General features: G+C 36.5%; 1 protein-coding gene across 3 annotated transcripts; it reads left to right on the top strand.

Moving 5' to 3' along the window:
- The first annotated feature begins 1,782 nt into the window (after positions 1-1,782).
- On the top strand, positions 1,783-10,439 carry LOC132067499 (uncharacterized). 3 transcript variants are annotated; one of them, XM_059460764.1, is made up of 9 exons: positions 1,783-2,232; positions 5,848-5,946; positions 6,344-6,499; positions 6,597-6,702; positions 6,813-6,995; positions 7,404-7,563; positions 8,039-8,355; positions 9,382-9,471; positions 10,025-10,439. In XM_059460764.1, the coding sequence occupies exons 2-9, from the start codon at positions 5,932-5,934 to the stop codon at positions 10,096-10,098; spliced, it is 1,101 nt and encodes a 366-aa protein (XP_059316747.1). In that variant the 5' UTR covers positions 1,783-2,232; positions 5,848-5,931; the 3' UTR covers positions 10,099-10,439. The 3 variants fall into 3 exon arrangements, with proteins under 3 accessions (XP_059316747.1, XP_059316746.1, XP_059316748.1); XM_059460763.1 differs by having other exon boundaries at positions 1,784-2,232; positions 5,818-5,946; XM_059460765.1 differs by having other exon boundaries at positions 1,786-2,232; positions 5,818-5,946; positions 10,028-10,439.
- Positions 10,440-14,742: the final 4,303 nt, after the last annotated feature.

Raw genomic sequence — 14,742 nt, 5'->3', positions numbered from 1 at the left:
TAAAACTTACTTCTGGTACCTTTTCAACCCCTAAAATGACTATCCGAACGTCTACGTATCCCTTGATGTATTGGGCCTACATTATTGTTCGCAGAAAAAAATATCAGGTTCTATATAAAATATTGACGTTTCGGAGTCTTGACACACGACTAATCGTTAGTCAAAGTATGGAAAAAACACTAAGTGTTGTAAAAAATAAAGTTTGGCCAATTTTTTTTTGCTTTTTGTTTCTAAGCGCAATATTTTTATTTAAAGGTAGTTTTGTAACTTTTTTTTATTGGGATATTTTGGTCTCAAAGTGATTTTTTTGGGGGTATTTTGATTTCGGACTCAATGCGATGCGATGCAATGAGAACTTAAGAAGAGGAGAAAGTAAGTAATGACAACAAATGTCATTGGTGAAAAGGTGAAAAGGGGTGACTTTTGGTTTCTTCATTCACTAATTTAGTGCGTGAAAGCGCCAAATTGTTATTTTTACAGTTTGGTCTTTTACGAAAATCAAATTCGTGCGTGAATCCTATTTATGTGCTTTTTTTTTTTTCTGTACTACTTTGGTTCAACTTTTTTTTTTTTGTACTACTTAAGTCGCGGAATATTCATCCATGGCCAAACAGCTTCCCCATGTGCATGTTACATAAATTTTGGTCTAAATGATGTCATTTTGTTCTTTTTCCATGATTTTCTTCTCTTCTTCCCTCTTCGATGTACAACTTTTACTAATTTGAAGAAAAGTAAACATTGCTGAATCAGGAGAAGGGAGAGTTCAGTTTAAAATAAAATACTTTTCTGTATAAATAATTGTAGGCAAATTGAGAGACTGAGAGTTCATTTCTCTTTTTACTACTTCTAGGATTTCAGAAATGTCAAATGAATTTGATTGTAAATAATGGAACAAAGTCTAGAAAGAGCCAAACCACAAGTAAGCAAGAAATATTTTTACAACAAGCCAAAATAAGAATCAAGACAACCAAATCCAATCGATAAATTAGTGAAAGTCAATTTTAACAACTTCTTTTTGGTCATAGACAGAAATGTAGAAAGGAATACAAATACCAAAAGCATAGTGCAAAATAACTTTCCAACTAGTGAGTAGTGACAAATCCATGATATAAATGTTATTGTACGTGCATCTATTACTTTCAGAATCACACTATATTTAGATAAAGTCCAAAAAAGGACATTGTTTTGCCAAAGATAAATTTCACGTTACGGAAAATAATTTGGAAGGACGTTTCCTACATATTCTAAGGGGTCATTTGGTTGCCGGTTAGAGTATGAGTTATTCATGTATTAAAATTTGAATAACTTTATACATTGTTTGGTTACAAAATGAGAAAAAATAATCCCCACTTAAAAGTTAACATAATTTATAGGAGTACAATGCTTGATTTTTTTTTTTTTATGTTCTCTTTCCACATAAAACATAATTTTCTTTTCCGCACAACTAATACACGTATAAGTTATGAGTGAATCTATGTATTATTTTATGTAAAGTAGAATATGAAATAACTAATACATGAATAACTAAACCCTATATAATTAATACCCGCATTACTAATACCTTCATAACTAATCCCAACATGTATAACTAATTCATGTATTACTAATAACTGCTTAACTCTAACTAGCAACTTTTTGTTTTTTTGTTGTCAAATTCGTCAACCCGAGCTTTTACCTCCTGTGGTGATTGGGGATTTAGCGTAGACCCTTACCGTGTCTATTTATTATAGCAATAAAAAAAATATATTAGAGGGGGACATAAACCAAAACCTCCAAAAGCAACAAACAAGCAACCAAACTAGTATTGCATATCCTAATCTTATGAAAAAAAAAAGATTAAAAATTCATGTAAAGCATTTAGTCCACTATGAATTCAAATTAGAATAAAATAATAATGGTAAGTATTATTGAATCCATGTTTGGCGGTAAATATACACTTCCCTATTGCTATTTTCTTTACTGAAACAAAAGCACCAATAAGCAACTCTCATAAACCTTTTTTTTTTTTTTTTGACACTTTGCTTTGCTCCAAAACCTTCCTTAACTGTTCCACTCTTCTAAGCACAACCCACCAAGACTTTTCTCTTCTTATTTAGCCTTTCTACTTCATTTTTTTTTCTTTTGTAAATTTGCTATTTTTTCTTGTTATTTTAGCAAGCTCAAGTTTGCTAGCACTTTGTTAACATAATATACTGTAACACAAGGGATTCACTAGCCACCTACAAGGCAAAGGTTTTTTTTTTTTTTTTCTTTTGGTTTTCTCTGTATTATACAAGCATTTCTTGAGTTGGTTTTTGTTTTTTCTATTTTTAGATTTTTTTATCTGCATATTTTGTGTCATTTCTGAATTGGGTTTTTGAAAGTTCTGTTTTTTTTTTGTTTTTTTTATTTTTTTATTTGAGTTCATAATTCAAAGTTGTTATATGTTGAACCCTGGTTAGAGATTTATCAGATTGGTGTTTGTGTGGTTAAGAAATTTTAATATTGTTAGTTGTGTGATGTTAAGTGATTTTTGAATAACCAACTATCTTGATTTTCTGGAAAAAGGAAATCTTGATTGAAATGGTAAGTTTTGTGCTACTGGATTTGAGATCTTTGAGATTTTGTACTAGTACTATGTAATTTCTATGTTAAGATGGAGGTCTTGTACTAGGTTCTTGCAATGTGGACATCTTTATTATTGCTTATTAGGTGATGATTGGATTACTTTTAATGAAATGCTTATTGTTGTTTTGGTTTCTTATTTGGGATATGCCATCAAAGCTGCTTTCTATAGTTCAGTTTTTTATTAAAGATTTTCTTGATTCTTATTAAAGTCAAGCAATTTGTTGAAAAGACTTTACCTTTTCTGGAGATTTATCGTTTTTGTGAGTTAAAAGTTTCAAATTTGGTAGAAAAGTCTTAACTTTTTGTTGAGAATTTCTCTTTTTGGTGAGTTGATACTTTTTGTAGCTTTTCAGGATTCTTTGTTATGGTATGGTTATCTCATTAATGTGATGTTTGCTGATGCTAAAGTTTTTGTTTGTCTGGATTTTCACTTTTGGGTCTCATTAGGTAAGCCTTCTGAGAAATTGAAGGAATTCAAAATTTATGAGAAATATAAATCTCCCAGGGTAGTTTTACTCTCAGTGCCCCTTACCAATTGCCTTTACAAGAGTAGCATCCAAATCTGGGCAGGCTGTAAACAATAGACAAAGAGGAAAAACCAAGGAGACACTTTTTTGAAGACAATCTCTTCGTAGTATTCTTCAGAAGATTTTATTCTTTTTTCAGCAGTATTAGCTCCTCCATTTGCCTTTGTTCTTGCAATATTTTAAGATAATACATCTTGAGCCCCTTACAGTGTAAAAGATGTGAATTCAAGATTTAAGGCAGTAGGTGCGAAGGACAGGAAATTTTGGGATGCGATTTTTAGGAGGTACTAAGTAGTTACAAAGTAGACAGATAACATAAACTAAACAACTCAGTAGAATATGATAAAAGTTGGCGAAAGCAGTAAAAGATCAGATGACCATTTTGTTGAAAACAGGTGACAGTACATGTTCTATGAACCTTAATGCTGCAGTACTCGATTAATAGTTCAAGCTCCCAGAAAGTTGTAGTAGTCTGTCTGTTGTCTACAAGTTACCTTGGTAGCGGTACCCCTAATAGAGTCTTGTTTGTATCTCCATCTGAATGCATTGTTTCCAACCATGACATTGATATTTATTAGTATATCCTCCGTGCTTGTGCATCTATAAGTGTGAAACGAAGTTTTTATCTCAACAACAACAACATACCCAGTGAAATCCCACAATGTGGGGTCTGGGGAGGGTAAAGTGTACGCAGACCTTACGCCCACCTTGAGAGGTAGGGAGGTTGTTTTCGAAAGACCCTCAGCTCAAGAGAAAACAAGACAAAAGAGTCAGATAAGGACAAGCATATCAGAATAATGCGAAAAATAAGAAATAACAAGAGCGAAGAGCCAACAAATATAAGCAGAAATCACAGGGCAATAAACGAGAGAGCAAAACTACGACCACTAGTGCGAGAGAATAAGTGAGACTACGTACTAGCTTTACTAGCCTTCTATCCTAATCTGAGTCCTCCACAACCTCCTATCTAAGGTCATGTCCTCGGTACGCTGAAACTGCGCCATGTCCTGTCTAATCACCTCTCCCCAATACTTCTTTAGCCTACCTCTACCTCTCCTGAGAGCGTCCATAGCCAACCTCTCACACCTCCGCACTGGGACATTCGTGTCTCTCCTCTTCACATGCTCAAACCATCTCAGTCTCGCTTCCTGCATCTTGTCCTCCACCGATGCCACTCCCACCTTGTCCCGGAAGTCTTAATTCCTAATCCTATCTCTCCTAGTGTGCCCACACATCCACCACAACATTCACATTTCCGTGACTTTCATCTTCTGCACATGAGAGTTCTTGACTGGCCAACATTCTGTCCCGTACAACAAAGTCGGTCTAACCACCACTTTGTAAAACTTGCCCTTAAGTTTTGGTGACACTTTCTTGTCACACAGCACTCCAGAAGCGAGCCTCCATTTCATCCACCCTGCACCAATACGATGAGTGACATCATCGTCGATATCCCCATTTCCTTGTATAATAGACCCAAGGTACTTGAAACTTTCTTTCTTTTGGACGACCTGGGTACCAAGCCTCACTTCCACGTCAGCCTCATTTGGTACGCCACTGAACCTGCACTCCATGTACTCCGTCTTGGTCCTACTCAGCTTGAATCCTTTAGACTCCAACGTCTACCTCCAACCCTCTAGCTTAGCGTTAACTCCGCTACGAGTCTCGTCAATCAAGACTATGTCATCCGCGAACAACATACATCATGGCACCTCACCTTGAATTTGTCGCGTCAATCCATCCATTACCAAGGCAAATAGAAATGGGCTAAGAGCTGATCCCTGATGCAAACCCATCAGAACTGGGAAGTGCTCCGAGTCTCCTCCTACTGTCCTTACCCTGGTCTTGGCTCCATCATACATGTCCTTGATCGCTCTAATGTATGCCACAGGTACACCTTTAGCCTCCAAGCATCTCCATAAAACCTCTTGGCACTCTGTCGTAAGCCTTCTCTAGGTCGATGAATACCATGTGCAAGTCCCTTTTTTGCTTCCTATCTTTGCTCCACCAATCTCCTAACAATATGAATGGCTTCTGTAGTAGAGCGCCCTGACATGAATCCGAACTGGTTCTCTGAAATAGACACGCCTCGCCTCACCCTTATCTCTACCACCCTTTCTACTATGGCTTAGCAGCTTGATACCTCTATAGTTGTTACAGCTTTGAATGTCGCCCTTGTTCTTGTACAAAGGAATCATTGTACTCCACCTCCATTCTTCGGGCAGCTTCGCCGTCTTGAAAAGAAGTTTTTATCTCAAGATCTTGAAAAGAAGTTTTTATCTCAAGATCTTGAAAAGCAGATTCTCCAAGGATCATTATATTATGTAGCGGAAAACAAGGGAATATTTCTGTGCTAGTAACATCGGACTCATTCACTATCTTCCTTAGATATTTTTATAGCTTTCTCCTTGTTTGGAATAAATTATCTTCTTCCAGTTTAACTCATCAAGATTAGTCGAACTCGTTAAGTATCATCGATCAGTTTCAATCTGGGGAGCGGGAGCACGATGATTTTTTGCTATACTTTGACCCATTATCCTCTAATATGTCAGTATCTTGCATTTAAAATGATATTGGCTTTCTGAATTCTGAAATCTTATGCTAAACTTCAAATTTTCAATTTCCCATCGAACTCATGTGATCTTTTTGTATCTTCTTTATTGATGGTACTTTTTATTCTCAGGTGATTAATTCTTCAACTTTCCATATGCAGAGTGCTAGAATTACTGATACAAATTGTAGCAGTGACATGTTGGAGCTTCATGGAGATATTTAATGCGCTTGGAGTTGAGCTAAAATGAAGACCACCCAGGTTGTTTGTCTGTATTTCAGCAAAGTTCCCTTTGCTGCCTTCAAATCTTTCATTTCTTGCTCTTTTACTTATACGTGCATTGTTTTGGCAATGCGACTTGTCATTTTCTAGAAGTGATAAACTGCTTCTGATCGGAAACAATATCTAAGTTTATTAGCTCGCTGCCCGCCTCTGTAGCTTTTTATTCAAAAGATTGGGGATTCTCCTCTATGTAATTAGTTTACCCCTATAATGAGTGATTATATACAGATGATCTATACTAAGTAGTAACAGAATTTTTTTCTTTCTAAAATTGCGAAACTCTTATGATTTTTAGTTATGATATAAAATTCTGTTGGTATGCTATTATGATATGGAATCATTTTTCTTACTCAATTATTTTATGAAAAAACTGCAGTCAAAAACTGCAGAAAAGAAACCGTCAACTCAGGCTTCTCATGAGGCCCAAAACGATCAGCAGAACCATACAGCAGATACACCTATAGCTGATGCAGGTTCTGTTTCTGCATCAGGCAATGATAACAAGAAAGTTTCACGTGAAGATATTGAACTTGTAAGACCGTCTTTAAGTTCTTCATTTTTGCCTGGATATCATTCATTGGGAAGTTGCGGTGAGGTCTTTTAACTTTATGATGACATATGCGTTGCAGGTCCAAAACTTGATTGAACGGTGTTTGCAATTGTATATGAATAAGGATGAAGTGGTAAAAACACTTCTGAATCGTGCAAGGATAGATCCTGGATTTACAACTCTAGGTAGGTGCAATTATTGTGACCAAGTGTTTTCTGGTCTCTGACTATGGTTATTGGGTGGTCACTTTAGATTTTCAGTTTTCAGTGTTTAAATCTTTTCAATTTATGTTCAGTTTGGCAAAAATTAGAAGAAGAAAATGCGGATTTCTTTCGGGCCTATTACATTAGGCTTAAACTGAAGAAACAAATCATCTTGTTCAATCATTTGCTTGAGCATCAGTATCATCTAATGAAATATCCAGTGCCTCCAAAGGTTCCGTTGGCTCCGATGCAGAATGGGATTAACACCATGCCAGGTAATATTTTTGTCATATGAATGCGAGAATTACTGTATTGTTGTGCTTCGGGATTAGATTTTGAAATTTTGAGATTGTCCAATCATCAATTACTGAGCATTTTCTATGCCTCATTTCCAATCTTTTCATTTTATGAGCAAGTAGATGATAGGAACCCCTCCTGCTGTAGTGGAAGCTCAGCTGAAACTGTTAATCAAAATAAGTTTTTACAGAATGTGCATTTCATCTTGCCCTCTGCACTTGCTTTCTTCTGCTTTTTTTCTTCCTTAATATTAGAAACCTGGCCTTTCAAGTTTGAGTTAAGCTGCTTGAATAGAGCATGGGGATAATATTATTTTCAGAATAGGAAATGAGTCCTTTTTTGGGTTTTATTATCATTATATTCATCACCACTTTTTTCCAGTGCAGTCAACAACTTACCCATGGGATATCCCGTCCTGCAGCAACCTCCAGTTCCAGCTGCAGGTCAACCTCATCTTGATCCAATGGGCATGTCCAGCTGCCATGTGGTTAATGGTGTGCCTGCGCCTGGAAACTATCATCCGATGAGGATGAATTCTGGAAACGAGTAAGAATCTTTTTCCGTTTAGGATTTCAGGTCTCTTTGAATTCAGAAGCTACAATTTATGATCTATCTAAATTCTAATATGGTTAGCCAGTGTGTCCTATTAGGGCTATGTGGTACTTATTTGCTCAGCATCTTACTTGTAATGCGCTCAAAGATCTGCCGTTTGACTATTTCCAGTACATCTGATTTCCCAAATTCAGGAGTTGAAATAGCATTGATGTTTCATATTGGTTTAAAATGAGTGTAGGTTGGTTAAATAGGTTACTTTTATCTGAATATTCCAAATCAAATACCTGCTTGTTGTTGCCCGTGCCTGGTTTGTTATTTCTTCTATCAAGGAAATGAGGTTCATTTCTTCTTCTTTTTGAAGATGATTAAATAATCTGATTGCTGAAGTGAACATATCTTTGAGTTTATTTGTTGACGGAGAGATGGCATGGCAAATGACACTTTACACTTTTATCTCTGCTGACAGTATGGTGATTGACACCAGTGCGTCAGATGTAGCACAAGCTGTTCCACCTAGCAATGCCATGTCAGATATGGCAGTAAGCCCTACATCAGTAGCTTCCAGTGGCCATTTTCCCTTTTCTGCTTCAGATATTTCAGGGATAGGAGTTGACACCTCAGCCCTTGATGCTGCCTTCCCATCTGATGTAGCAAGTTCAGTAGGATTACAACTTCCACCAGATAATGGTGTTGGTAATTCTAGGGATTCACTCAGATCTTTGGCTCAGATTCCTTGGAATTTTAGTCTCTCAGATCTAACAGCAGATTTGTCGAACTTGGGAGGTAAGTTAACTTATTCCCAACTCAAATGCATTAATATGCACTGTGCTTCAATCCCCCTCCCAATCCTTTTGCGCTTCCTTTGATGTTGCGAAGAGTATTTGATTTGAGAATTTTGTTGTCATTGACTTGTTTGGTGCATTGCCAATTGGGCTCTTTTGACAATTCGTAATATGTAAGTGTTAAGTTTTAGCAGAGTTAAAGTCACTCACCCAAAATTCCGATCCAGTGGCTTGTACTATTGCAAACAAAGTCCATCAGCCTAAAATGAGAAATTTACTTTGCATTATTCTTCTGGAACACTAGATGAAGGTCATGGTAGTTATTCCATTAAGCAATACTTCATGCATGAATTTTCATGTTAATAGTCAACCATGGCAAAATGTAACATTTAAATTTGGAGGAAGGATGGTAAGTGTATACATATTTAGTGTATTTTTAAGCCAAGTAGGAAATTGTGTGGCAAAAAATCATATTGTCCACAATTGAAACCTTCTGATTGTTCTTGTTTTCATGGATTATCACAGTTCTGTCGAGGTTTTTGCTTTATCTCTAGTAATGCAAAGTCACTACTCGATGGTATTGAAGTTTGAACTGCCTGGCCCTAGATGTCTTACCAGTATTGGGCTTTCGGAAAACTTATACTGGTAGTTTCAGATTGGTGCCTGCTCTTGCCTTAGAGCCAAAAAATATCTTCAAAATTTTCCAGGAAGCCGTCTTTCATCAGTTTTCCAGAAATGCTTAGTTTTGGCTCTGCAGCAGAAAAACACTACTTGATATTTATAAAAATAAACATATATGATATGTATCGGAATACAAAGACATAGTTGGAGTGGTACTAGTGAGTGCAATAATTTTTATTCGCTGCTTCTTCATTGATGATTTTATGGATTGCTTTCTGCTCGGAGTTTTGAAGTTTTCTATCCCATTTCCATGGACGCAAGCCTGTTCCATATTTTTGCTTCCTTTTATTAACTTTTTCCTCTTTTATTCTGGTTGATGTTCATTTTTGCTTCAATATAATTGCAGATCTAGGACCTCTTGGAAACTATCCTGGTTCTGCCTTTTTGCCTTCTGATTCAGATATTCTACTCGACTCTCCTGAGCAAGATGATATAGGTCAGAACGTTTACTTTCTCGCTCATCAAATGTTATGCTTTGAATCATAAACTGCGAGATGTTCAAAATAATGTTAGCATTAAGCATCTCAACTTCTGTGTTGTTTTTAGCCAAAGCTTTTAAATGCAATACTGATGCTGTGGTCTTATGTACTTATCCTTTTTTTAATCCTTGTTAGTGCATTCTGTTTTTTCGTTTGTTGCATTCGTAGTCAACATGGTTTACTCATGAATATTTACTTCGCATCATTGTTCATTTGCAAGTTTCTGACTGGCTGATAAGTTAGAAGCAAACATTGATACATAAATGTCCAGTGGCATGGTTGGACCAATAAAAACATGTTACTGTCTGCATTTCCATACGCCTCTCTTCAGGAATATCTGTTTTCTACGAAATACAGTACATTTCGCATTTATGACACTGTTATTGGAATGTATGCATAAACATTTATCTGTATAACAAGACAAATGACACTGCCATTGGAATGCAGAATGGAGTTCTTATGTTTGCTTTCATTAGCTTGATTTGGTTTTTTTTCTCCTTTTCTTTTCAGTAGAGGAGTTCTTTGTCGACGTTGATGCCGCTCCAGGGCCGACATGTCCTCAATCGGATGAAGAGAAGTCCTAGTTTCAACTGAGATATTAACGTTGCATTACGTTCGAAGTTAGGAATTTGCTATAAAATGATAAGACTGATAGAATGATGAGCTGAAACCATTGGTTTACCCTTTGCTAGGTGTGCCAGATATAGTTATTAACCTAATTTAGGTATACACTTTACCCTTGGATTATTATAGTGATCAGATCTTTATTTCATTAGTAGAAACAGGACAGGATATGTTATAGTGAACATAGTCTTTATCAGAAAGGATTTATTATCTATATGTTGTTCAACTAGTTATTTAAACAAAGTTACTATGTTGTTTTTGGGTGACTGAGATGATCATTAATAATAGATGTTTATGCAAAGTCTGAGGTATTAAAATTCAACTTTGGCAGGAAGTCAATAGTCGGAGATGGCTAAGATTTGAAATCATAAACCATTAAAGATTGTGGTGGAGTGATAAATACTTTTCCATCCTTAATTAGAATAGGATCACCTTTGTTAGGGAGCTTTGTTCCCCAAAGTAAAACTTTCTGGCGTGGATCCAAATTAGTTGAATCCCAAAATGTATTCCGGATACCTAATGGAAACCAACAAAAATATCACTAGTCTAGAGTGGTTGGTGAATGGCGACCAACCCAGACGAATTGAATTCAACTAGATTTTAAATAAATTATTGATTATATCAAATCTGGTAAGTGAATAGATTTGCCGGTCAAATTATATTTTGGTCAAATATTATAATTAGATATGAAGATAGTCAAGTCTTGAAAGCATGAATTTTCAAATCACACAAACCTGGAATTGACCTAGAAAACCATGCTAGAAAACATAAAACCTCATGTCTTCTGCCTTCAGTTTTGTAAGGCCGTTTTGTAATGTTAATAACAGCATAAATGGTTTTGAAAAAGGTCAATTAACTGATTCTGCTCAGTGCTCTCTTTGGAAATTCTGAACAATAGTTTTACAAAATTATTTAGATGCCGTTGGGGTTAGCTGATTAAAAATAGATGATAAATATAAGTGCTTGAAAACACTTTTAGGTGTTGAAACTAATTTTATAAATGATTAATATATCCCAAAAAAAGGATTAATATATTGGCAACCTCTAAAATTTGCTAATAAATTTCATTTAGACACTCGAACTATGACTTATTCTAATTGAACATAGGATAAAGTGTTCCTATTAGACAGTTCAATTAAGCGCATCCAGAGGGTGCGGCTGCGGATTCTCTAGTTTACAAAAAAGAACATTGGAAATTTTTTTTGCGCATGTAGGCATACTAGGAGAGATAGGATTAGGAATGAAGACATCCGGGACAAGGTGGGAGTGGCATCGGTGGAGGACAAGAGGTGGGAAGCGAGACTGAGATGGTTTGGGCATGTGAAGGGGAGAGACACAGATGCCCCAATGCGGAGGTGTGAGAGGTGTCACGCCCCGAACCATGGCCTGGGCGAAACACGGCACGCGCGTGCCATCGCGTGTGAGAGAGCGAACCAGAGAGAGAATCATCATGAGGCATACATGAGTGGAAATATAGCATGAACGTGATGAGCTTTTATAAAACATGAGATGTCATAATAATTTAATGAAATACTTGTTTAAATCATAAATGCGAAAATAACATGAGTTGAGCCAAAGATGGCTAAACACCTTGCATGTCTAACATAACTAAACTGACTAGTCTATGAAACCTCTAATCGTGAATCTTGACTGGAAAACGTACTTGCTAGGACAAGGCCCCCCAGCATACCTTTAAATGCATGACTAGTAAAATAAAGATAACTGACTAAAGCCCGAATGAGATGAGGCTCACCAATGAGCTGATACGAGCAAATCCTACTGAGCAGATGCGGCATCCTGTAAATACGTACCTGCATCGTGAAACGCAGCCCCCGAGAGAGATAAAAGGGACGTCGAGCACATTGAATGACCGGTATATAAAGCAATCGAAAGAAATAACATGGTAATATATATAATATATATAAATACGGACATAAACATGAGCATGATATATATAGCATGGATACACACACACACACACACACACACACACACACACACACATATATATATATATATATATATATATATATATATATATATATATATATATATATAACATGGTAAAAATATCATAAGTAGGGAGAGCAATAACTTATAACCGATCCATGGTCTGGTGCTTGCGTCCCGCCAGCAGAACACTCAGTCCTTGCCAGGGAACATGAGATTTAATAAAATATGAAAGGATCCAGTCATTATGAGAGATCGTCGGGACATGGGTGGAGCGATCCTCATCCTACGGTGGCTACGTAGTTTCGGGCTATACGAAGCCTTCCTCGGTAATTAAAGCAACTCCCAAAAACTTGAACATGTAAAATAAGTGGCACTTGCTGCCCATGGTTTTCATGAATATAACTTGCTTGTACATGGATATCATGAATTATAGCTTACTTGCATGATCTTGTAAAACATGTATAGTATTTTCTTGAAAATAGCATAAGATATCATAAACTAGCATGCATGAACCCATGGAATGAGATATATGGGTTTTAATGGATTACGGACGGATTCTCAATAATCATAAAGAAATATTAAGAACTCAATGATGGAATTATAACAATTCATACATAGTATAATCATGGACATGAACCTAGGGTTATCATGAGCATGGTATAGAAACCCTAGTTTTAGTAGAGAATCATAATTTATGGATTATGAGGCGTGGGGAAGAAACAATGATGTTCCCACACGTAGATAGTAACTCTACATACCTGGTAATGCTCCAAACTTGAATTAAATACTTTAACTTTGAAGAAGATTTCCAAAATCCTGAATTCTTGAACCTTGAGATGGGTTTTCTTGAAAACCCTAGGTTAGGAAGGATGATTTCTTGTTTAGATTAGAAGGATATGTATTAGAATTGACTTGGAATGATTAGAATAGGCTTACCTTGGTGTACTTGATGATGGGAGAGAATAGAAGGTCGTTCTAGGGCTTGGGGGTGTGAAGAATGAAGTGAAAAAGCCTTAAAACGAAGTTTTATAATTCTTTGTCGGACCCATTTTACGCCCTATTTTACGTCCCATAAAAGTTTCACGAACCGTATGTCTCACCGTAAATCAATTACAGTGATGTGGGCTTTCTGGGCCAATTTTACGGTCTGAATATACGGCCCGTATAATTTTCACGGCCCGTATATTTCACCGTATATCGGCAGAACACTATTTTAGTAAAACGGGCATAACTTTTTGTACAGATGTCTGTTTGACCTCCATAATATACCGTTGGAAAGGTATTTCAAAGATCTACAACTTTTAAGAAGGAAATCTTCCCAAATTCCTTACATATTTTTCCGTATACTCATTTTAATTGAGACATGGTGTAAACTCACTTAAAAACACGCTCCGTAGGGTAGCTTCCGACTTCCCTTTACTCAAGGACTCTTCTCATGTCTTGATTGGGTTTCAAACTCTATTTATACGCTACTCAAATTGGGTTCATTATACCCCTGTCTTATGAGTCAAATCTTAGCCCGAATGCACGAGGTGTTACAATATCTCCCCCTTGGGATCATTCGTCCTCGAATGATGGGTCATGGTCAAGAATATGGGCCGGACATGGCTTGAATGCATGAACATGAAAGAAACATGACATAAAACATAAGAGCTTGACATGGTTACGTGGGAACATGGTCATGGATCATGAGAACTGAATACGTGATTACATGATTACTATACATGGGGTTTGGAAGAAAATCCGTAAGCACGAATGACATGAGTACTGGAAATACGCACGAACATGACATGATTACCTGGGCGTGAGACGCATGACGTGGACATAAATACATGAAGACTAGATGACATGAATACATGAGTGCTAAACTGTCATGAGATACGAATACGTGTAAAAATGGATATCGTAACATGGAATCTGAATGTCGAAAACATGATTGTTACAACATGAGGGTTGAATACTAATTAGCGCGGGTAGGATTTGGATACTTAGGGACTTAATTATAGATGTTCATATGTCACCATTGTAATATGAGATGGGAGTATGACTTAGGCTTTAAATGTAAGTGCAACTCGATGTGAATGCGACAGACTTGAGTCGTATAACAAGAATATGATCCTAACATAAGTATTCATAAATCTCTAGCATAGGCATGACATGAATACGTCAAATCTGAGTAGAATACTCCTGAGATAAGTACCACAGGGTACATGAAAAGATATCTATTTGAATATAGGAATGCATCTTACTTCTGATTATATTGTTAGCTGTTAATCATGATTATGAATACCTTAGTTCATCTTGCTCATTCTCGTGAGCGAATTACAAAGGACTGAGAGAAAAGGAATTATTGGTACTATTCACATGAGATACTTTGCTTTAGAGAACAGACATGACATGGTGCATTGTACATGGAGGACGTAACGTGGAACATGCGTACATAGGAACGTAATTCATATGGCATGAAACGTGAATAGCATGACATGAGGCATGGGACCATGAGCAACCTGATACATTATAGATGCATATCGTGGCATCTGGACCTGATTTCATGAGTATTGAGCTAATAATAAGACATAAGTGTGATTTGCGTGGGGTACAATTGTAGGCTCACTCTTAGGTCAGAGACATAAGGCATGGATAAAATATTA

The sequence above is a fragment of the Lycium ferocissimum genome, chromosome 8, assembly GCF_029784015.1.
Source record: "Lycium ferocissimum isolate CSIRO_LF1 chromosome 8, AGI_CSIRO_Lferr_CH_V1, whole genome shotgun sequence".
Taxonomy (NCBI): domain Eukaryota; kingdom Viridiplantae; phylum Streptophyta; class Magnoliopsida; order Solanales; family Solanaceae; genus Lycium; species Lycium ferocissimum.
Note: the sequence above shows the minus strand (reverse complement) of the source record. Positions and strands in the feature narration are given on the sequence as shown.